The 22,994-nt window shown below is 33.4% G+C and overlaps 1 protein-coding gene across 2 annotated transcripts in view; it reads right to left on the bottom strand.

Annotated features, from left to right (window-relative positions):
• Positions 1 to 22,994, bottom strand: part of SNTG2 (syntrophin gamma 2) — a 640,226-nt gene that overhangs the window by 382,174 nt on the left and 235,058 nt on the right. For both annotated transcript variants that reach the window (XM_051976027.1, XM_051976028.1), the window contains 2 exons: positions 8,205 to 8,248; positions 8,057 to 8,098 (listed from right to left, as the gene is read on the bottom strand). In XM_051976027.1, coding sequence (XP_051831987.1) covers positions 8,057 to 8,098; positions 8,205 to 8,248 — 86 coding nt within the window. The remainder of the gene's footprint in view (positions 1 to 8,056; positions 8,099 to 8,204; positions 8,249 to 22,994) is intronic.

The raw sequence follows: 22,994 nt of genomic DNA, 5'->3' as shown, positions 1-22,994 counted from the left end.
TATATTCCTTTCTGTCTCCATTCAATTTTCTCCACAGATTTATCATAACTAACTTTTCTAAAATTCTGTTTACCTCCTTAACTTCTTTCTTATTCATTTTATGGTTTGATTTATCTATCTCTGAGAGAGCAATGTTGAGATCTCCCACTAGTAGAGTTTTTCTGTATAATGTTTTTTGCAGCTCTCTTAACTTCACTAGGAATTTGGATGCTATACTTGGTGCATATGTATTTAATATTGATATTACTTAATTATCTTTGTTACCTTTTCATAGGATGTAGTTTCCCTCCTTACCTCTTTTAATTAGATCTATGTTTTGCTTTTGCTTTATCTGAGGTCAGGATCACTACCCCCCTTTTTTTTTTTTTTAATTTGAGCTGAAGCATAATAGATTCTGCTCCAGCCTTTTACCTTTACTGTGTATGTATCACTCTGCTTTGTGTTTCTTGTAAACAACATATTGTAGGATTCTGGCTTTTAATCCAGTCTGCTATCTGCTTCCATTTTATGGGAGAGTTCATCTAATTCACATTCACAGCTAAAATTACTATTTCCTGCCATCTTCTTTCCCCACCAGTTACACTTTTCTATTTCCTTTCCCCCTTTTCCTCCTCTCCAGTATTTAGTTCTGATCACCTCCTCTCTCAAACAGCCCTTCCCTTTTACAGCCCCCTCTCTTTCATTTCCCCTTTCCCTTCCTACTTCCCTATAGGGTGAGACAAGCTTCTCTGTGAAGCTAAATGTGTCTGATATTCTATCTATGAGTCAGATTTGATGAAAGTAAGATTCACACAATGCTCTTCCCCATCCCTTCTTTACCTTAGTTGTAATAGGTCTTTTTTTGCCTCTTTATGAGATATAATTTACTCCATTTTAACTTAATTTTCCTCTTCTTCCAGTAGAATTTCTTTTCTTTCTCAAGTTTCTTTTTTTATATCATCACAATAAAATCAAATTATATCTGCACTCTCTAAGGATACCCATAACAAAGATACAGATCTGAAGAGTTAATCATATCATCTTCCCATATAAGCTTTTTAACTTTGGACAGAAAGTTTCTTTCCTTTTAACTTTTTTATGCTTCTCTTGAGTTCTGTATTTGAAGATCAAATTTTGTATTCAGCTTTGGTCTTTTCATCAGAAATAAATGAAATTCACTTGTTTCATTGAATGTCTATCTTTTTCCCTGAAAGATAATACTCAATGGTACTCCTACTTTTTTTTTTAACTTCAACTGAAGCATAATATATTAAGCTCCAGCCTTCTACCTTTACTCTGAATGTATCCCTCTGTTTAAATGTGTTTCTTGTAAACAGCATATTGTAGAATTCTGTTTTTCTTTTTTCTTTTTTGTGGCTTCCTCCTTTTGTTCTGTTTCTTTCACACCATGACTAATGCAGATAAATACTTACATGATTTTATGTATATAACCTGTATCAGATTGGTTGACATCTTGGGGAGGTAGAAGAGATGGGAGAGATGGAGAGAAAAAAAATTGAACTAAAAATCTTATAAAATGAATTTTGAAAACTGTCTTTGCTTATAATGGAAAAAAAAAGATTAAAATATTAGCATAAAGGCATTATTCTAAAATTGATAAATATATAATCAATAGTAAGTAATCCTTACTTATTTAACACAATCCTATGTTATGTACTGAAAAAAATAATAATGGCATAAACTGTAAGAAACCTAGATTCTTTTACTGCCTCTGCCACTCACGAACAGTATAAACTTCAACAAAACGATTCCTCTTAGCTAGCATTTATATCATTCTTGAAATTTACAAAGCACATTGTTGGAATCCTTACTAACTGCTAACTAATTAGAGTTGATCTAATCTTACAAGAAGATGTTTTGGGCAGAACCTGAAACAAGGTACTAAGTAGAACTACCCATAATCCCTCTCTCTGGAAGGAGCATAAATAGGCCAATGGGCCAGTCGGAGAGTTCTGGAGAGAGGAAGACGCTACAAGTCGAGATTTCACCGGAATGACATGAAGACTGGAGCTGGCTGGAGGCTGAAGAAAGCAGAGGCAGAGGCTGAAGGACCAGACCTTTGGATTTGGTGACATTCGGAGAGAGCTCTTGGAACCAAGCAGACAGATAGGCCTCTAAGCTAACCGGGCTATATTGGATATAATAAAAGATCTGAACTTTTATCACCTGGCTGTGTTTTGAGAAGAAAAAGCTCACCACATTTTGGTGCCCGAATAGGGACCGATTCAGATCCATCTGAACTAGATCACAACAGTTTGGCGCCCTGAATGTGGGACTAACAGACCCCTCAGTGGATTTCAGTGGAAAAGCTACGATCCTGATTCAAGTGGAAAAGCCTCTGACCCTGATCCAGTGGAAAAGACTCATCAACCCAGAAATTAGGGTGAGTGCAACAAAGAAATTTTGTTAGAAGAGTTAAAGTAGAATTTCAGCTAAGATGGGACAGATATTTAGAAAACAGCCTGTTTCTGTTCAAGGAAAATGTTTAGAGAGCATTGTCAAAGTTATGGAAAGCCAAGGTTTAATTATAAGTTTACAGCAAATCACTGAACTTTTACAAACTATAAAGGACATATGTCCTTGTTTCTCTCTTGATAAGGAATTAGATCTAAATGAATGGAAATTGGTTGGAGAGGATCTTTGTCAATTCTATAATAAAAATGGGCCTAACTCAATAATTAATACATATAATGTAATACAATTGGCTATAAGAAGTTATTTAAGTGATAGAATGATGAAAAGGAAAGTACAGGAGAAAGAAGTGCCAACTTTACTAGGTGAAAAGGAGGACGAATCAGATGAGAATGGAGTTAATTACAATTCTGAGTATGATACTTCACAGCAGGAGGAATTAGGTGATTCCACATCTCATGACCCTCCCCCTGCAATTAACCCTTCATGGGTGGAACAAGGGGGAGGGAGAGAGACAGAAACACAGTCAGCTTCTCTTGTAAAGCAGAATTTGACAAGATTAGAAAAAGCATTAATTAAAGCAAAAAATGAAGGAGAAGATATATCTGATTTTATAAATGCATATCCTGTGATTGAAGAGCTCAACTCCTCAGGTCAAAAAGAGAGAAAATACACTGCTTTTAATTTGGGAAAAATTAAAGATTTGAAAAAGGGTTGCACTCTTTATGGGGCTACATCATCTTATGTGAAGATGTTACTGGACAATTTGTCTTATGAAATCTTAACCCCGAATGACTGGAAATCCATCACTAAAACATGTCTTGAACCGGGACAAAATTTATTGTGGCTTTCAGAGTTTCATGAATTATGTAGGATTCAAGCCCAACGCAATAGGCAAACAGGAGCTATTGTACAAGTTGCTTTTGACCAACTAACTGGAGAAGGTCAGTATGCAGAGAGTTCAGAACAGATTTATTATCCCATAACAGTATATGAGCAAATTTCTAAGGCTGCAATAAAAGCTTGGAATTCTCTCCCTGGACAGAAAGATGGAAATAATGCTTTCACAAAAATAGAGCAAGGTCCCAATGAAACTTTTGCAGATTTTGTGGGACGTTTACAAACAGCTGTAATAAGAACCATTGGAGACAATGCAGCAACAGAAATAATGACTAGACATTTGGCTAAGGAAAATGCCAATGAGATTTGCAAGAGAATTATATGGGGGCTAGACAAAAATGCTCCTTTAGAAGAAATCATAAGATGCTGTGCTACAGTGGGCACAAATGCTTATTATGCCCAGACTATGATGAACATGGAAAGACAAGGTCCTTCTTGGAAGAGGAATTCTAGAGAAACTCGTCGATGTTTTCAGTGCGGAAAAATTGGACATTTGAGAGCTCATTGTAGATATGGAGATAGAGTGAGAAGACAGGGTGAGAGAAAACCCAAAACCCCATGTCCAAAATGTAACAGAGGCTTTCACTGGGCCTCTAAATGTATATTGACCCAGAGGAATGAGAGGCAGGGCCCAGCTCTAAAGTATCAATCAAAGGACAGGTGGGGCATGATAGCAGCTGAGGTCACACCCAGAGAGACTTTAGAAATTCAGAACTCTGATGTCATCAACCAACAGAAAAGCAATCAGGATTACAGTTGGGAAGAATACAGGCCTTTTAAGACAACAAGACAATATCCAATGCAAACAACTCCAATGTAATTACCAGATGATGAGGAGAAATCCCAAACTTGGTAAATAGAAGGGAATTAGGTTAACTGCTTGGGGAAGAGGATCTGCTTATATTTCCACAGATGAAGAAAGAATCAGATGGCTGACAATGAGACTGTCAAAAGGATTCTTAAAATCTTCAGAAATCATTGGGTTCCCTGAGATGAAAAATTGTTGATGAGACTTTTGCAGTACTTCAGGGCTTACAGGAACTATTGGATTCCTGGCACATGAACTAATGGACAATGGAATCCTATTGGACTGTTTCTAGGACTTATGGACATGTGTAAATCTTCAGGTTGATTCATGTTGTTACATTACTACTAGCCTGTGTTATATTGCTATGTACTTATGTAAATTATGTATAATGCTTCCCATATTGATGGATTTATGTATACCATGTATATCTGTTACAAAGTTCTGGCCCATATTGATGGATTTATGTGTACCCCCTCAGAAACCCCTTATGTTTTAAAACAAAAGAAAGGGGGAGATGTTGGAATCCTTACTAACTGCTAACTAATTAGAGTTGATCTAATCTTACAAGAAGATGTTTTGGGCAGAACCTGAAACAAGGTACTAAGTAGAACTACCCATAATCCCTCTCTCTGGAAGGAGCATAAATAGGCCAATGGGCCAGTCGGAGAGTTCTGGAGAGAGGAAGACGCTACAAGTCGAGATTTCACCGGAATGACATGAAGACTGGAGCTGGCTGGAGGCTGAAGAAAGCAGAGGCAGAGGCTGAAGGACCAGACCTTTGGATTTGGTGACATTCGGAGAGAGCTCTTGGAACCAAGCAGACAGATAGGCCTCTAAGCTAACCGGGCTATATTGGATATAATAAAAGATCTGAACTTTTATCACCTGGCTGCATTTGGGAAAAAGTTCACAACAGCACATTATTTATATTTTATGATGCCTGGGAGAAAAGTACTATTATCATCTCCATTTAAATTTGAGGATTTCAAAGAATTGCATGTTCAGTGAGAATCAACACTATGGTATGGAAAGCTAGACATTGAATATACACCTAGCCTTCATTGTTGTTGTTCATTTTTGTTCAAATCTGACTCTTCATCATCTTATTTGAATTTTTCTTGGCAAAGCTATTATAGAGGTTTGTCATTTCCTTCTCCAGAAAATTGAGGTAAACAAAGTTAAGTGACTTACCCAAATTCATATGACTATTAAGTATTTTAAGCTCAAATTTAAACTTAGGAAGATGAGCCTTCCTGACTACAAGGCTGACATTCTATCTACTGTTTCACCTACATACCCTTTAACCTGCATTAGAAGAGGTATAACGTCTAGGGCTTAGAAGGTTTAAATATGGCAATACTTTGCCATGGTCAGATCACATCAGTATCATTACGTTTGGTTCTAGATGCTTCCATTAAAGGAGAACATTTAAATGGAAAGAATACATGGGAAGTCAATTGCAGTAATAAATGGTCTAGAATTCACACCCAAAGAAACATTAGAACCTGAAGAAAGATGTTTAGCCAGTAGAAGAGGATGTATTTGAAGTATTATCTGTTGGAAGAAAGATGAAACATGTGCTATTAAAGCCTAAGGGTGGGGAAGTGAAAGGAATGACTATGACTTTAAAGGGGATTATCTAAAGTTCGACATAAGGACAAGGATTCTACCAGTCTGGGCTAATAAACATGTATTGGATTTCATGGGGAGATAGTGGGCTCCTTCTCACTGAAGACCATACTATTAATAGTACTTAATAGTATTAAGTACAGTAGCACTTAGAGATAGATATAAGCTTTGTGGTGCCTTGGAGGTCATTAAGTCAAATCCCTTCATTTTAAATGAGAAGAAATTGATTCAGAGAGTACTGATTTAGAGAAGAATCCTTGATAGCTTCAGGGTGGTTTAGATTTCCCCTGAATCTTCTTTCAATTCTGAACTTCTATGATACTGGTAATAATTCCAGATGTTAGTACCTGTGTAACTTACCAAATTACTTACTGACTGAGATCAGTTTCTTCAACTTTAAAATAAGCAAGATTGGACTAGAGGTTCTCAAAAATCATTTCCAGTTCTAAATTTCTTTGAATCCTATGAACCTGAAAGCAGATTTGTTAAACACTACCAGGTCTCTATTCATGTTGCATAGAAGCTAAGTTTCTCTTTATTTCTGATGGTGTAGATATATAAAAATGACTTTTTTTCCCCCCAGAAAACAATATGTGCAGGCAAATTGTTAAAGTTTCTACTATTGGGCCAGTTCATTTGTTGGAATCCTTACTAACTGCTAACTAATTAGAGTTGATCTAATCTTACAAGAAGATGTTTTGGGCAGAACCTGAAACAAGGTACTAAGTAGAACTAATTAATACAAGGCTTGTGTTCACACCTTTACTCATTGGAGTTCAATGAGTTCACACCTCCCTTGAAGCTCTTTGGGCCAGAGAGCACTATGGGAGAAAACCCACAATCCCTCTCTTGAGCATAAATAGAGCTTCAATGGGCCAGTCAGGGAAGTTCTTCAGAGTGAAGAAGCTACAAGTCGAGATTTCGAGATTCATTTCATCTCTGTGCTGGTTGGAGGCAGAAGAAAGCAGAGGCAGAGGCTGAAGGACCAGACCTTTGGATTTGGCGACATTCGGAGGGAGCTCTTGGAACCAAGCAGAGAGATAGGCCTCTAAGCTAACCGGGCTATATTGGAGATAATAAAAGATCTGAACTTTTATCACCTGGCTGTGTCTTGAGAAGAAAAAGCTCACCACATTTTGGCACCCGAACAGGGACCGACAAAATCCTGATTCCAGGGAAGGCACCCAGAGAGAACTTTTATAATATTTTATAGAAGAACAAGAACTCCACATTTGAACTCCAACATCATTTCCTAAAGCAATTCTTTTTTTCTGGATGAATGAATTTGATGGTACCTGTATTAGTGTATGAATTTATGCAACATTCACGATTTCCAAATACTCTGAATTCACAAACCTTAGGAAGGGGACATATGGAAGAAAACTAGAAATTAGAAAACTTGTTTCATTAGCATCATTGGTGACAATATTACTGATCTGGATGAAAACACTGCAGTTTGTAATATGAACCTAAGCAAAAGCTATTTTTGCAACTACTTTATAACTTTTCTCTATAATTGCTGTATTCTCTGGCAAACACTAATTATTATTTCTAAACTAGCTTGTACTCTTGCTATCACCTAGTCTGACCCACTCCTTTTATAGACCAGGGAATTGAGACCTGTAGAGTTCTATTGTTTTCCATAGAAATTCTTTGAGCACAAAGGCTTCTTGATAAATGTTTGTTAAAAGAATGTAGATTCTTGGATGGCAGTGACATTAATTTTTTTTCTTAGAATTGCCACATTTAAAAACATTTTTGGCACATAAAGGAGCACTTGGATGGACAAATTAAGAGAAAAAAGGTAGTATCTCTGACCTAGAATACCTCACCTTTCAGTTCATGTTTAATTAGAGGATTTCAATCTTTAAAATAATCATCATGTTAGCATTCATTCTCACATTTAATGGCTTATCTATGGAACAAATACTGCATTCCTTAACACTCAAATTGAGATAATAGCATAATCAATGCCTAGTAGATTTTGACTAGAAGCAGTTAGATACTTTTTATTAAATAGCTCAAGTAAATGATTGCTCTTAATCCCACAAATTATGATAAAATGGGTCAATTTCCATTCTTTGAAAGATAAAGATTTCAAATAAAAATTTTACATCAGCCAGTTGATAATATTTAACAATATAACAATAATAATAACATTTCTTTATCCCACCTAGTTTTTGTAGTTGTTTATTCTATGTGCATTTTAGATATTATTGAAAAATTCTAGGATGAATAAAGAATCCAAAAAAAGCCACCATACAATACATGCTAAAAGATGGAAAATAAGAAAAATGTGTAACTTACCACTTCTTCATGGGTTGCATTGTCTACATTAATGCCATTAACCTAGACAGATGACAGATTAGGACACATGAGTGTGAAATGAATATATACGAATTAAAATACAAAATACATGATACAATATTGAGGACTGAATCCAAATCACACTGACCTGTATTACTGCATCTCCTATAAATAACATTCCTGTTTGGTCAGCTGTGGGGTCATAAAAGTATCAAGTGTTAAGAGAGTTATTTTTTTAATAACAGCAGATTTTTTTAAGGCAATTGTTTAAAATATATTGTTTACATAAGAATTAAAATGTCTTTTCTTGTGAAAATTGCTAATAGTATAGCAGTTACTAAGTACAACTAAACAGACTGCTACCAATTTTAAGCAAATTAAAAGTTACTTTCCAGGCACAGACAACTTATTTAATATAGAACGCAAATGTCACTTCTTACTAATGAAGGATTTAATCAAATTACATGGAGATTCTGATTCACATTTTTCACTCAGCTGTCACAAAGAAAAATCATAGAAGCTATTTAACTTTTTTTTCCCTTTTCTTCCCCAAACAAATGCATAGAGATTGCTTTAATTAAAGGACCATGCCTGGAATGTTTTTTTTTTTTTTTTTAATTACAATGTGAATTTATTCTACTTTGCATTGCTTCCACTTAAGCTTTCCCTCCTTACAGATGAAGGTCTCTGCAAACATTAAGGTAGGAGTCCTTAATCCTGAAATTCGTTTTTTTTTTTAATATTTTGATAATCAAGTAGGAAATTGACCTTTGTTTTTCCTTTTCATGGGTTGTTTTTGACTAACACACTTTTCACTAAAAAAAAAAAAAAAGATCGTTTTATTGTATATATCACATTATAAAGACATTAACATCATTTTATCTATGATTATTTTGTCAATATATTTGGTTATATATGCATTACAACACAAACATATTTAATTACTCTGTAATTTTATAATTTCAAGAATCTTTGTTGAATTCTCACTCATATTTGAATAGTATCTTTTTTTTTTTAAATAACTTTTTATTGATAGAACGCATACCAGGGTAATTTTTTACAGCATTATCCCTTGCATTCACTTCTATTCCGATTTTTCCCCTCCCTCCCTCCACCCCTTCCCCCAGATGGCAAGCAGTCCTTTACATGTTGAATGGGTTGCAGTATATCCTAGATACTATATGTGTGCAGAACCGAACAGTTTTCTTTTTGCACAGGGAGAATTGAATTCAGAAGGTATAAATAAGCCGGGAAGAAAAACATAAATGCAAGCAGTTTATATTCATTTCCCAGTGTTCTTTCTCTGGGTGTAGCTGCTTCTGTCCATCTTTGATCAATTAAGGCTCTCTTTATCGAAGAGATCCACTTCCATCAGAATACATCCTCAAACAGTATCATTGTTGAAGTATATAATGATCTCCTGGTTCTGCTCATTCCACTCAGCATCAGTTCATGTAAGTCTTGCCAGTCCTCTCTGTATTCATCCTGCTGGTCATTCCTTATAGAACAATAATATTCCATAACATTCATATACCACAATTTACTCAACCATTCTCCAATTGATTGACATCCTTTCATTTTCCAGCTTCTAGCCACTACAAACAGGGCTGCCACAAACATTTTGGCACATACAGGTCCCTTTCCTTTCTTTAGTATCTCTTTGGGGTATAAGCCCAGTAGAAAACACTGCTGGATCAAAGGGTATGCACAGTTTGATAACTTTTTGTGAATAGTATCTTAAGAGTAAAATACTTTAAAATATTTTGAATCTAATTACAACTTTTTAAAAATTCTAAGCATTTGTTTAAGATGAAACTGCCTCAGAAATGAATACAAATAAAAATGGCCTAATTTCCATGTGCTAATCAATAGATTTGAATCATATCATTTTTTTTTCTTTTCTTTTTTTTTAATTTAAATTTTATTTTATTTAATAATAACTTTGTATTGACAGAATCCATGCCAGGATAATTTATTTTTTACAACATTATCCCTTGCACTCGCTTATGTTTCATTTTTTTCCCCTCCCTCCCTCCACCCCCACCCCCCAAAATGGCAAGCAGTCCTATATATATTAAATATGTTGCAGTATATCCTAGATACAATACATATTTGCAGAACCGAACAGTTCTCCCGCTGCACAGGGAGAATTGGATTCAGAAGGTAAAAATAACTCGGAAGAAAATCAGAAATGCAAATAGTTCCCATTCATTTCCCAGTGTTCCTTCTTTGGGTGTAGCTGTTTCTGTCCATCATTTATCCATTGAAACTCAGTTAAGTCTCTTTGTCATAGAAATCCACTTCCATCAGAATACATCCTCATACAATATCGTTGTCGAAGTGTATAGTGATCTCCTGGTTCTGCTCATCTCACTTAGCATCAGTCCACGTAGGTCTCTCCAAGCCTCTCTGTATTCATCCTGCTGGTCATTCCTTACAGAGCAATAATATTCCATAACATTCATATACCACAATTTACCCAGCCATTCTCCAATTGATGGGCATCCATTCATTTTCCAGTTTCTAGCCACTACAAACAGGGCTGCTACAAACATTTTAGCACATACAGGTCCCTTTCCCTTTTTTAGTATCTCTTTGGGGTATAAGCCCAATAGAAACACTGCTGGATCAAAGGGTATGCACAGTTTGATAACTTTTTGGGCATAATTCCAGATTGCTCTCCAGAATGGCTGGATTTGTTCACAACTCCACCAACAATGCATCAGTGTCCCTGTTTTCCCGCATCCCCTCCAACATTCATCATTATTTTTTCCTGTCATCTTAGCCAATCTGACAGGTGTGTAGTGATATCTCAGAGTTGTCTTAATTTGCATTTCTCTGATCAATAGTGATTTGGAACACTCTTTCATGTGAGTGGTAATAGTTTCAATTTCTTCATCTGATAATAGTCTGTTCATATCCTTTGACCATTTATCAATTGGAGAATGCTTGATTTTTTATAAATTTGAGTCAGTTCTCTATATATTTTGGAAATGAGGCCTTTATCAGAACCTTTAATTGTAAAGATGTTTTCCCAGTTTGTTGCTTCCCTACTAATCTTGTTTGCATTCGTTCTGTTTGTACAAAGGCTTTTTAATTTGATATAATCAAAATTTTCTATTTTGTGATCGGTAATGGTCTCTAGTTCATCTTTGGTCACAAATTTCTTTCTCCTCCACAAGTCTGACAGATAAACTATCCTATGTTCCTCTAATTTATTTATAATCTCGTTCTTTATGCCTAGGTCATGGACCCATTTTGATCTTATCTTGGTATGTGGTGTTAAGTGAGGGTCCTTGCCTAATTTCTGCCATACTAATTTCCAGTTATCCCAGCAGTTCCTATCATTTTTTAATATAAAGAGAAATACCATTTGGCAAATACATTTTGACTTACTATCTTTTTCTGCCAAACTTTAAAAAGCTGTACTTCAATTTTTGTTGTCATTTTAAATTTTTCATGAGGCTATTTTTATTTTGTATTTATAATTTCTACAAAAAGCATTATATAATAACTTTTGTTTAAATTTAAATGGTCTCTAGGGTAGCAAAAATCTATAAGCATAATGTAATATAATGATAAAACTAAAAAACAATAACGATTGATCTTAATAATCACACTGATTTGAAGAGAGACTTATTTCTGAGTGCCAGTTCTGCCACAATCTAGCCATGTAAAATTAGGCAACTTTTCTCAGTCTCAGTTTTCTTCTCTACAAAATGGAAATAAAATAACTCCTCACAGAATTGTCATGAGGATCAAGTAAGATAATATATGTAATATATGTAAATCTCTTTAAATCACGAGTATCTCCATGGAATCCTATGATTACATCATCTATAATAAACTTGAGACAAGAAGCTGTGCCAAGTGGTTTTATTGCTCTTCAGTCAAACCCTCCACAATAATCTCCACTAAGATATTTAAGCCTCCTTTCAGAGCAAGATAAATCTTTAATGATGAAATTCTCTTTGTGATCTGAGAAAGAGTCTCACACCTAGCCTGATGCTTAGTGATGAGTTTGCAGCACAGGGTTTGATTCTGCATGAGGGAAACCAAAGAATGCATTGAATTCAGACTGTAACCTCTGGTCATAAACTATCCTTTTTCACTATAGAGATCTGTAGTCAAGGATAGATATTATTAGTATCTTAGTTAAGAAGATGAGGTCATTTACACTTCAGAGCTAATCCTTGGAGTGCACAGCTCTCTAAAACTGAAAGTTACAGAGAAGTTATTGAGTTACATAGAAAGAGGAGTTTCTTCATTAGAGTGCTCTCTAAACAAGCAAAATGAAACGTCACAGATCCAATTCCAATCAGGGAAACTACCCAAGGAGAAGGAAAAACTGAATTTTCTCATTTTAAAATTGCTGCTTCACTGAGATCCCTCATTCTACTTGCTGTAGCAAGTGACCATTCCAGAAGATAAGGTATTCTGATAAATACTTAACAACCAGTTTTTATTTTCAGAAAAAAGAATCATATACATATATATGTATATATATATATACATAAAATGTTATACATTAATATATTACATATACATTATAAGTAAAACAAACAGATTAAAAGTGTCATATATATATATCATATATATATATATATATATATATACTATTTGTCTATCTACATTGTATAACAGCTTTCTTCTCTATCAATATAAAACAATTTAATCAGGTCCTGATTTGTAGCATTTATCAATTTTTGAGGCAAATGCTTGCTCTGAAAATTTAGCAGTCAGACATAACAATGACTATTTTCCTGAAAATCACAAAAGAGATTATAACAGAATCACTAGTTACCATAGCTCTCATCTCCTCCATAACACTGAAACATGAGTTAGGCTATTTTTTCTCTAAATAGTGACAAAAGTATCTCCAGGACTTAATGAGGTCAGTGTTTAAGCTGCATCTTCCTAAATGAAGCATCCTGAAAGCCTGTGGTCTCATTGATTGAATTTCTTGGTAATTACAGTGCATAAAAAGGCTCACCCATGTAGATCTAAACTCCTTCATACTTGGAAAATTTCTAGTATCACATGTGTTACTCTTCTTTGCCTTGCAGATCTGTCCCAAACTCCTTTTAACCATTTAATGACCTATGATTTTCTCATTTTATTAGGAAAGTACCAATCTAACTCAGGCTTTTCCTTGACAGAAATAATTACTGCATAATTGTATTCAGCATAGAAGGAGAAGTCAGTATTCACTGAATCTATTTACTTCATCAAGTATTTAGATATAGGTACTATAAATTCTGAAAGTTATTGATCTAAGCTCTGCAACATTCTACTTAATAAATCTTCTCGGGAATTCCAACATCATTTGGAAAGAAATAACTGCCTTATAGTAGTACTGCTGTAACTGCCATGATGATTGGTGTTATAGACTATCCCATGACTCTAAAGATAAAGCCAAGAGATCAGAAACCTCTATTTAACCTTTTGTTGTTGAGTTGTTTCAATTCTGTTTGGCTCTTCATGAGCCATTTGGGGTTTTCTTAGCAAAGACACTGGAGTGCCATTTCCTTCTCCATTTCATTTTGTACATGAGGAAATTGAAGCAAATAGTGATAAGTGATTCAAGGTCACATAATAAATATCTGAGGCCAGACCAGAACTCAGGAAAATAAGTCTTCCTATCTCCAAGCTCAGTGCTCTATCCATTGTATCATGTAGCTGTCTCCTATTTAAATTACTGTTCTGGGAGAAAAATAAAAGGGGGGGGGCATTTCAACCTTTCAGCAAAACTTTTATACCACAGTGTTATAAACTACATAGAAGTATACTATAGTGCTCATTAATCTATGGTTATTGGATTCACTTCATAATATCTGGTATGTAATGTATGTGCTCTTTATTATGATATATGGATATGTTTGATTCTTAAAATTTACTGAAAGTATTGCAATTTGTACATATATACATATCTAAATAGTTCATATATATGTATGAATATGTCTAAATGTCCATAGGCATATACACATATACTAATAATTAAATCATTTATCCTGATTAGAGTCTTTATGTAGTAAAATTTTATTCCTCTTTCCCTATATAAACTTCATGAATATTAAAAATCCTTTTTGAGCTTTTCCAAGAAGCCTTCCAAGAAGGCTTGAGATGAATTCATATTCCCTTAAGGATTTGCATTTAGGTATTTTGAATTTGTTGTCTCTTTTGAGTTTGTGTTTGGGTCTTCTCTGTTGCTTTAGTAGCTTTTTATGGTCAAAGCACTTTTCTGTTTCTTATTCATTTTTAGTCTACTTTGTGGGTTTTAAGTTCAACTCTGTTCCTGGAGAATAGGGGACACTGCCCTAAGTTTCTTGTACTGAGGGTTAGGAGTCTAGCCACAGGCTTTATGTGCTGAGGCCTCAGGTACTGGTGGCTTATTCATTGTGCTAGTGTGGCCTGGACTAGCTGTGTCTGCTGTTGCCTAATGTCCAGGGCCGGCAATATACCTTCTGTGCTGGGGATAAAAACCTCACAGCTCACCTACTATGCCATTAGCTTGTTAAGTCAGGACTGAGATGCTTCAGTTGCTGATTTGTGCCTCCTGCTGGTTTGCCCAGACACTGCTGCACTGGGCTGTGCTTCCCTTTTACCCAAGAGAGACAGACCTTTCATGAAGTCTTTCTAAGTTATCTGAAGTCAGAAAATTGTTTTACTCCATTCGTTTTGAGGCTTATTAAACATCGTTTCCAAGGAAAACTGGGGAGAGCTCAGACAACTTGGCTTTTCTCTGCCATCTTGGCCTTATCTGTACACATGTATTAAAGAGAAGAATAATGGCATTGGATAGAAAGCTGTCCTTATAGCCTTACACAAGCATGACCACTGATCCATACTGGATGAATGTGTGAGCTGGGCAAATTACAGAATTTCCCAATGTTCTAGGCAATCCTTTAAAACTGCAAGTTATAGAGAAGGTACAGACTTGCTTTGGAAGAGGAACACCTTTACCTGGGTATGCACAATACAAAGGAAGTAAGAAGCCTAGTCTCTATCCTAGAGACTATTTATATGAAGGAGTAAGAATAACTATCTTCTTATTTAAAGTCATTTAGATTCACTAGCATTCCTCAGCTTATTTTATGCCACAAACAACTCTAAAGTGGGAATGAAATAAGGAACTAGTAGCAATGTCAGAAAATTTGTATATTCTCTACTCTCATTTTATTTAATCTCCAAAACAGGGACAGATTCACAATGTGGCACCCACAAATTGAAAAATCTAAATTTATGTTTATTTATATCTGTATTTATACCCACATTTATATCATCTATATCTATATCTATGTTTCTATTTATATCATCTATATAGGTATCTGTTGTGTCTGTCTCTTTATGTGGATAATTTTATTTAATAAAATTTATTTCCTTTGTAATGTTATCTTTTATTTTATTTCAAAACATTATATTGAAAGTGAGTCACCAGATTGGCAAAAGGGCCTATCAATATCACACACACACACACACACACACACACACACACACATACACAAAACTATAAGAGTTCCTGCTCCCACAATGATGCTACAGCTACACCAATATTTTTTCTATCTCAAATATGCTACTATGGCTCCTAAGCTTCTCAGTTATATTAATACATGCTGAATTTCTCAGTCTTGCCAATACAGATGGAAAACAACTTTCACTGTGAATATTTCTTACTCACATCTCTAGTGCAATGAGAACATATAAATATAAAGCAAAACACTCATACCATAATATCTGATGTGACTTTCATATTCCCAGTTCCCCATACTAATTTCCAGCCTAAATTACCTATACTATCAACTGACATAAACAAGTCCTAAGACTTTTCTTGAAATTACTATCAGAGTAGACAGAACACCTAAATACTACTCACATCTTTATCTTAATGGAAATCATTGCATGGATCTTTAGCTTCTTTCATCTAAGAAAAAATGAAGAGCAAATCTTTTAAATAATGACACATATGACACATCTATCACCTTCTTTTCTCCTCAACCCTAAACTGTCCTGAATTACTAAAACAAAACCATTTACATATATAAGCTGTTAATATTATTAAAAGTTTTAAGGTGGCATAACTTTGATAAAATAGACTCTAAGGTCCTAGAGGCTAAGCAACTATAAATTCATTTTAAAGAACCACTTTGAAAAATAAGTCCTAGATACATTGCTGTAACAATTTTTAATTGTTTGAGTTTTCTCAAGCACTAAAACGAATATTGTTTTGTCACATTGCTTAATTTGGTACCATTCTGTCATGTTTAAAAAATTTCCTTCCAATACAGAGAATAAATACACACTTAAATAAAAGATTAAATCTAACTTTAAAATGCCTAAAATTATAGATAAAATAGGATGGAGCACTGAGATTAAACTACTCTTTTAACTGGAAAACAGCAACTACATTCAAAATTGATGTTACATGAAATATTACATGAAACAAATACTTGTTGGTGTTATGTCTTATTTCTTCTGTCCAGTTCAATTTTGATGTATTCTATTGTTATTATTTATTATATTATATCCTCTTACATTAATGATACAATATATTTTATCATACTATACTATATTATACAATGTTTTATACTATACTATATTAAGTTTTATTATACTAATTGACATAATACATATTTTATAATTTGAACTGAAAAATAATAAATTATATATTTTCTTTATTATAGGAATTATTTTGTTATTTTAACACAAAACAGGTGAGAATAAATTATATGGATGAACTATATGAATTCTTTCAGGTCACAGAGTTAAGCTTAATAGGTTGAAAATCAAAATTTACTAAATGGACAATGGAAGACATTTTTATCATTTTCATGACAGATCGCAATCATGATACCTGTTTGGAATTGTTTATTTCTGCATTCAGTCATTATTCATTATCTGTATATGATGAGAGGAATTTTCTAGGAAACTAAATCTTTCGCCTCTAAGCAGGATTTCTTTTTATTATTCTGATATTTTTGGCAGATTTTTTTTTTTTTTACAATTAATACCAATCAAGTTTTTTTTTTTTAAACTAGTACATGATCACTTCCATTTGTACCAACTGTCTCTTGATTGCACAATAGTTTGTATGCATTTAGAAATTTAAGTGATATGAACAAAAATCAATGCAGATAGAATATAGGAAATTGTCAAATGGGGAAAAAATTGTACAAAATAGCATGGCTAAATGTCTGAAATGCAAGCTATAAATAAGGAAGTGACAGATATTTAAAATCAAAAATGTTTTAACAGTAGATAAATGATCATAGTATAAAAACAATTTGCCAAAGTATTGTCACATACCAATGACAATGTGAAAATCTGTGCCAAATCATTTATAGTGGCATAAATTCAAATTAAAATTAACTCAAGTTTCATTTTATATCATGCAAGTTGGCATATATGAACAAAACATACTACTACTACTACTGATAATAATAATTTTGTAGGAACTTCAGGAAACCAAACTGACCAATGCCCTATTGGTAAAGTTATGAACGGTCTGGCTTTTTTGGATAACAAATTGATTAAGGCAAGAAAACTGAACTACTCACATTCTCTAATCTAGTATTCACAATACATGGCAGAAACCAAAAGGTGGTCAAAAAGTAAAAAGATATGGACAAAATGGACAGAATGCTGAACCTGGAGTCAGGAAGACTCCTCCTGAATTCAAATCTGGCCTTTGACAATAGCTATACAACCCAGGCAAGTCACATAATCCTATTTGTCTCAGTTTACTCATTTGAAAAATGAGCTGGGGAAAGAAATGACAAACCACTCCAATATCTTTATCAATCTGGTGAAGCTTATGGACTCACTTTCAATATAATGTTTTGACATAAAATAGAAGAGATGATTACAAAGGAAATACATTTTGGTAAATAAAATTATCTGCATAAAGAGATAAATATGACAGATATATAGGAAATAGATATGTAGATATAGATGATGTAAATATGGGTATAAATATAGATATAAATAAATATGAATTTAGATTTTCAATTTGTGAGTTCCACATTATGAATTTGTCCCTGTTTTAGAGACCAAGTGAGAGTAGAGATCCCACAAATATTTATAGTTAACATAGTACTGAATATATTGATCTTGTAGCCACTAAAAGTGAATGACTGGTTAGAAATATGGTGTTGAATAATGAGTTTCCTTTCTTGTATATAGCTTATGATAATAAGCTATTATATACGTATAATACATTTGATTAAAGTTCTTTTGATTTTGTTACAAAATTTTAAATTGAAAAGGGAAGAGGGTAGGAAAAAATCTGCTAATACAGTTATGAAAGAGAGAAGTAGGTATGAAATAGAGAATAACAAATGAATTAAAATGTTTTAAAGCAACTTTCTTAAAGACACAATATTAGACACTGATGATATACAAAATGGTATATTTATAATGCACATATTCTGCTTTACAATTTTCTTGCTTTTGAATTGTCTTTTTTTTTTTTTAAAGGAAATTGAGATTAAATGACTTGCTCAGGGTCACACAGCTAATAAGTATTAAGTGGCTAAAGCCAAATTTGAATTTGGGTCCTCCTGAGTCGAGGGCCAATGCTCTATCCACTGTCAAACCCAGCTGTCTCATGTTTAAAGATTTTTAAAGCATTTAATAACATTTATCTGTTACTCACAATAACCCCTGGGAAGTAGATGCTATTTTTATTCTTATTTTATAGATGAGAAAGAGGAGGCATTGTGCGTTAGATGGGATTTGAACTCAGTTTTACAATGGCCAGGAATAAGAAAACTTTAGGAGTGCTCCTCGAACCATACTTAGAGTATTTGTTTGATTTGGTTCACTAGATTTTAAGAAGAACATTGAGTAGATAGATATTATATTATTTGAATTGTACCTTTTGCCAACTCTATGATATAGATACTATTATTGCTCCCATTTTAGAGTTGAAGAAACTTAAGTCTGGGAGAGATTTTTTGAATTATACAAGATAATACTGCTAAATAAGAATATCAAGAAAAACTGGACTATTCCTTTTTCCATAATCTAGGAAAATACTTTTTAAGATTTGTAAGTATGTATCACAAACTTTTAATAAGAAATAAAAATGCAAACTAAGTAAGGAGACTATTTAATTTGTTCAATCAATGTAATTCCAAGGATGTTGGAAGAATTTAAAGATTATGAGTATCTAATCATCACTATGATATTTGGAAAATTTTGGAGAATGAGAGAGATGCACCACCAGAATATATAATTATTGTCCCATTGTGATGAAAGAAGAGGAGAGTGAAGTTTTTCAAGTAAAGACTGAGCACTTAACATTACTTCCTAGGAAAAGAAAATGGGTAGAGATATGGTTATGAACATTTGGGAAAAAAAGCTGGAATCACTATATACCAGCAGCAATGACAATAATTCATATCAGAGCTAGGAACTAGGCTGGTCATTTCATTTCTAAGATGAGGAAACTCCTCCTACAAACACAAGACAGAGTATCCCTGTAACTTAGTGTCTTAGAGCAGAGGCTCTTGATCTTTTTGTGGTTTATAGACTCCTTTGTTAATCCATCATCTTAATTTGAATCATTATATTTTTGTTACTCACAAACTCAGATTTATTTTCTAATTATTGCCTTTTTCTTTAGTGAAATTATTTCTTTTATACGAATTATTCTTTGACTCACCAATTATTTGGAATGAAGTTATTTAGTTACTAAGTTTTCTAAATTGATTACAAAATTTATTATGTTATGATAATTAAATGGTGTGCTAATTTTGTAATGTTTTATAAACATCTTAGAAATATGATTATCTTATTTTCCATTGGGCAATTATCAGCTATCTATTATATTTAACTTTTCTAAAATTCTAATAAGTTTCTTATTATTTCTGTTTATCTGTTTAATTTTTTCTCAATCTGAAACATCCATATTCAAGTGACAAACTATTATAATTATTTTGCCTCTTTCTTATTATAAGTTTGTTGATTTTTCTTTTCCATATTTAGATTTTATGTCATTCAGCACATACTAGTTTTGATATTATTCCATCATCTTTGGTAACTTCAAGCTTAATGTGGAGTTCCCATTTTTATCCTTTTTCATCAAATATATTTTTATTGTTTTCATGTCTGAGATCATCATTTTATCATTTGTTCTTTTGAGTTTGACTAAAGTATAATAAATTCTACTACTGTCCATCATCTTGACTTTAATCATTATATTTTTGTTATTTCTAAACAATTTACCAATGGAATCTTTACCTAATCTATTGTGTCATCTTTAATTTGAAAGATGAGTACATATTGTTCATAATCAGGTTTGTTTTAGATATTTACTAGTATATTCTTTCTATTATGTTTTAAACTTTCCTCTCTGTTTATAATAGATCTGGTCAATTTTCATATAGTTCCCTAAAATACTGTATGCATTACTTTTTTAATTGTAGTTCTCAGAGAATCTAATAACCCATAAATGATCTCTCTTGGACATGTTGTTTGCTTTTAATATAACAGATGCCTTAAATTTGCTTTTTGCCTCCAATATTGCCATTTTATTCTAACTTTTTTTGGTTTCCTAGATTCCTTGAGTTTGTTCCATTCTAATTTTCAGAGTCTTTGCCTGTTGGGTAAAGATGTCTACCTTATAATCCTAAGTATATATTTCTCTTTCACTATTTTCTTCATAGTTCTTATATTTCCAACTCTACTTTCATTTAGTTCAAGCACTCAGCCTTCATGGTCAAACTCTTTTTTTTCCTATTACTTTTTACTTATGTTTATGGTGGAGTTATTTTCTTCTTTTGGGATTATATCTATAGCAGCATTTTCAGTCTCTTCTTCAGTCAGTTAATATCTCTAGCCTCAGTTTTTGATTTTGCACTTTGTTCCATTCTAACTCCTGCTCAAGACTGTTTGGTTATCACTGTTTTTTAGGCTCCTGCTACTGGTTTCTACCTCCTCTATTGTGTCTGAATTCAAAAAGTTGGCAGATCTCTGGCATACTCCTCCATCAATTATCCAATGTAAGAGAACTATGTACTTATTCCATCTCTACCATGATCCTTGGGTCTCTTATTCAGAGTGTGTTCGTTCACAGTCCCAAGTCCATTCTTAGAATTTTAGAGGTTTTCAATACAGAAAGCTTTCCCTGTCAGATCACTCCAGATTTCTCCATTCTTAGAAATAGAGAACTGTAATCTTCAGCATCCTGAAAAACAACAAGTGGAATTTAGTAATTCAGTAAAATGAAAGTGCAAGTTTTGGCCCCTTTCATGTTCTTAGTCCTAGTTTATAATTCCATATTTCTATTATGTGATGTGGATCTTTCATTTTGACTTTCCTTTATCTCCATGTTCTAAGAGGTTAAAGTCTTTATCTGTCACTTGCTAAAGAGCAAGACATTTGATTGTTTTAAAGTGTTTTCTATTTTGATTTTCAAATTACTTACTACTTCAACTCCATCAAAGTATGAAAATCATACCTTTTCTTTGTTATGGAAAGTATGTTAAAGGATGTTTAAGCTGCAAATCAAAATTCTAAACTTTCACTTCTTACACCCAAACTGTACAGGCAATGATTAATAGTTATAGCTTTACAAAACTTCTGTTTTGAGTACTCTTAAATCAACCTAGCAGACAGAGATCTTTCACATCTTCTAAAACCACCAGGGGAGAATGATTCTGGTTAATTTAATCTTTACTCTTAGTTTCAATAATCAATTGTCATATAGACCTGGTTAGTTGCATTTCATTCTAAATTCAAAATATTCTCATACAAAGAAAATATGAAATAATAGACATAGTTGTTAAATTCAATAACAAAGGAATATGATTTGTCTTGTAGGAAAAAGTTCATTGAGTTGAAAAATGTAACACCAAATGGGACAAAGATATGAAATATCTAAAGTTCAAGGAAATAAGAAGACAAATGGAATCACCCATTCTTTTGTGCTAAAAGTATTACTGGGGCTGTCCCTGATCTGTAAAGAACATGCAAAGAAAGGAAAGAGAAGAATGACAACATTAAAAATGACAAAAAATGTAAAACAGTGATAATGAACAAGGAGAAAATCTTAAATTGTAGCTCATACCTTACCTCCATCCAAAGAACTTATAAAAGATAATAGTTCTAGTATTAATATTAGGTGGAGGGTGCTGCTGGGGGAGATAGCACCCTATCCCAAAACCCCATCAGAAACAATAATAGTGATTTCTAGCAGAAGTATGGGACCATAGGAGTCATTTTTCCTTTCCTTTAATTATTAAAGTAGTTTTTTTTAATTTTCAAAACATGCATAATTTTCAACATTCACTTTTACAAAACCCTGTGTTCCAATTTTTTCCCTCCCTTGTCTCTATCCCTTCCCCTAATGTGAAATAATCCAATGTATTTTAAACAGCAATTCTTCTATACCTATTTCCACAGTTATCCATGCTGCACACGAAAAATCAGATCAAAAAGGAGAAAAAGGAGAAAGAAAACAAAATATAAGAAAACAACAACAAAAAAGTGGAAATCATATGTTGTGATCCACTCAGTATCCACAGTCCTCTCTCTGGATGCAGGTGGATCTCTTCATCACAAGATCATTGGAATTGGCCCAAATCAACTCATTGTTGAAAAGAGCCACATCCATCAGAATTGATCATTGTATAATTTTGCTGTTATACATGTACAATGATCTCCTGATTCTATTCACTTCACTTAGAATCATTTCATCCAGGTCTCTCTGAACCACTCTGTAATTATCTTTCTGACTGTTTCTTATAGAACAATAATATTCATAACATGCATATACCTTAACTTTCCAAATGGTGGGCATCCATTTAGTTTTCAGTTTCTTGCCACTATAAAAAAGGCTATTACAAATATTTTTGCACATGTTGGTTCTATAAGAGTTATTTTCATTTATTAACCTGAGTCAAATTCAAATTCATTACTTCCTGAAATCTAATCTTCT

The sequence above is a fragment of the Antechinus flavipes genome, chromosome 2 (assembly GCF_016432865.1).
Source record: "Antechinus flavipes isolate AdamAnt ecotype Samford, QLD, Australia chromosome 2, AdamAnt_v2, whole genome shotgun sequence".
Taxonomy (NCBI): domain Eukaryota; kingdom Metazoa; phylum Chordata; class Mammalia; order Dasyuromorphia; family Dasyuridae; genus Antechinus; species Antechinus flavipes.
Note: the sequence above shows the minus strand (reverse complement) of the source record. Positions and strands in the feature narration are given on the sequence as shown.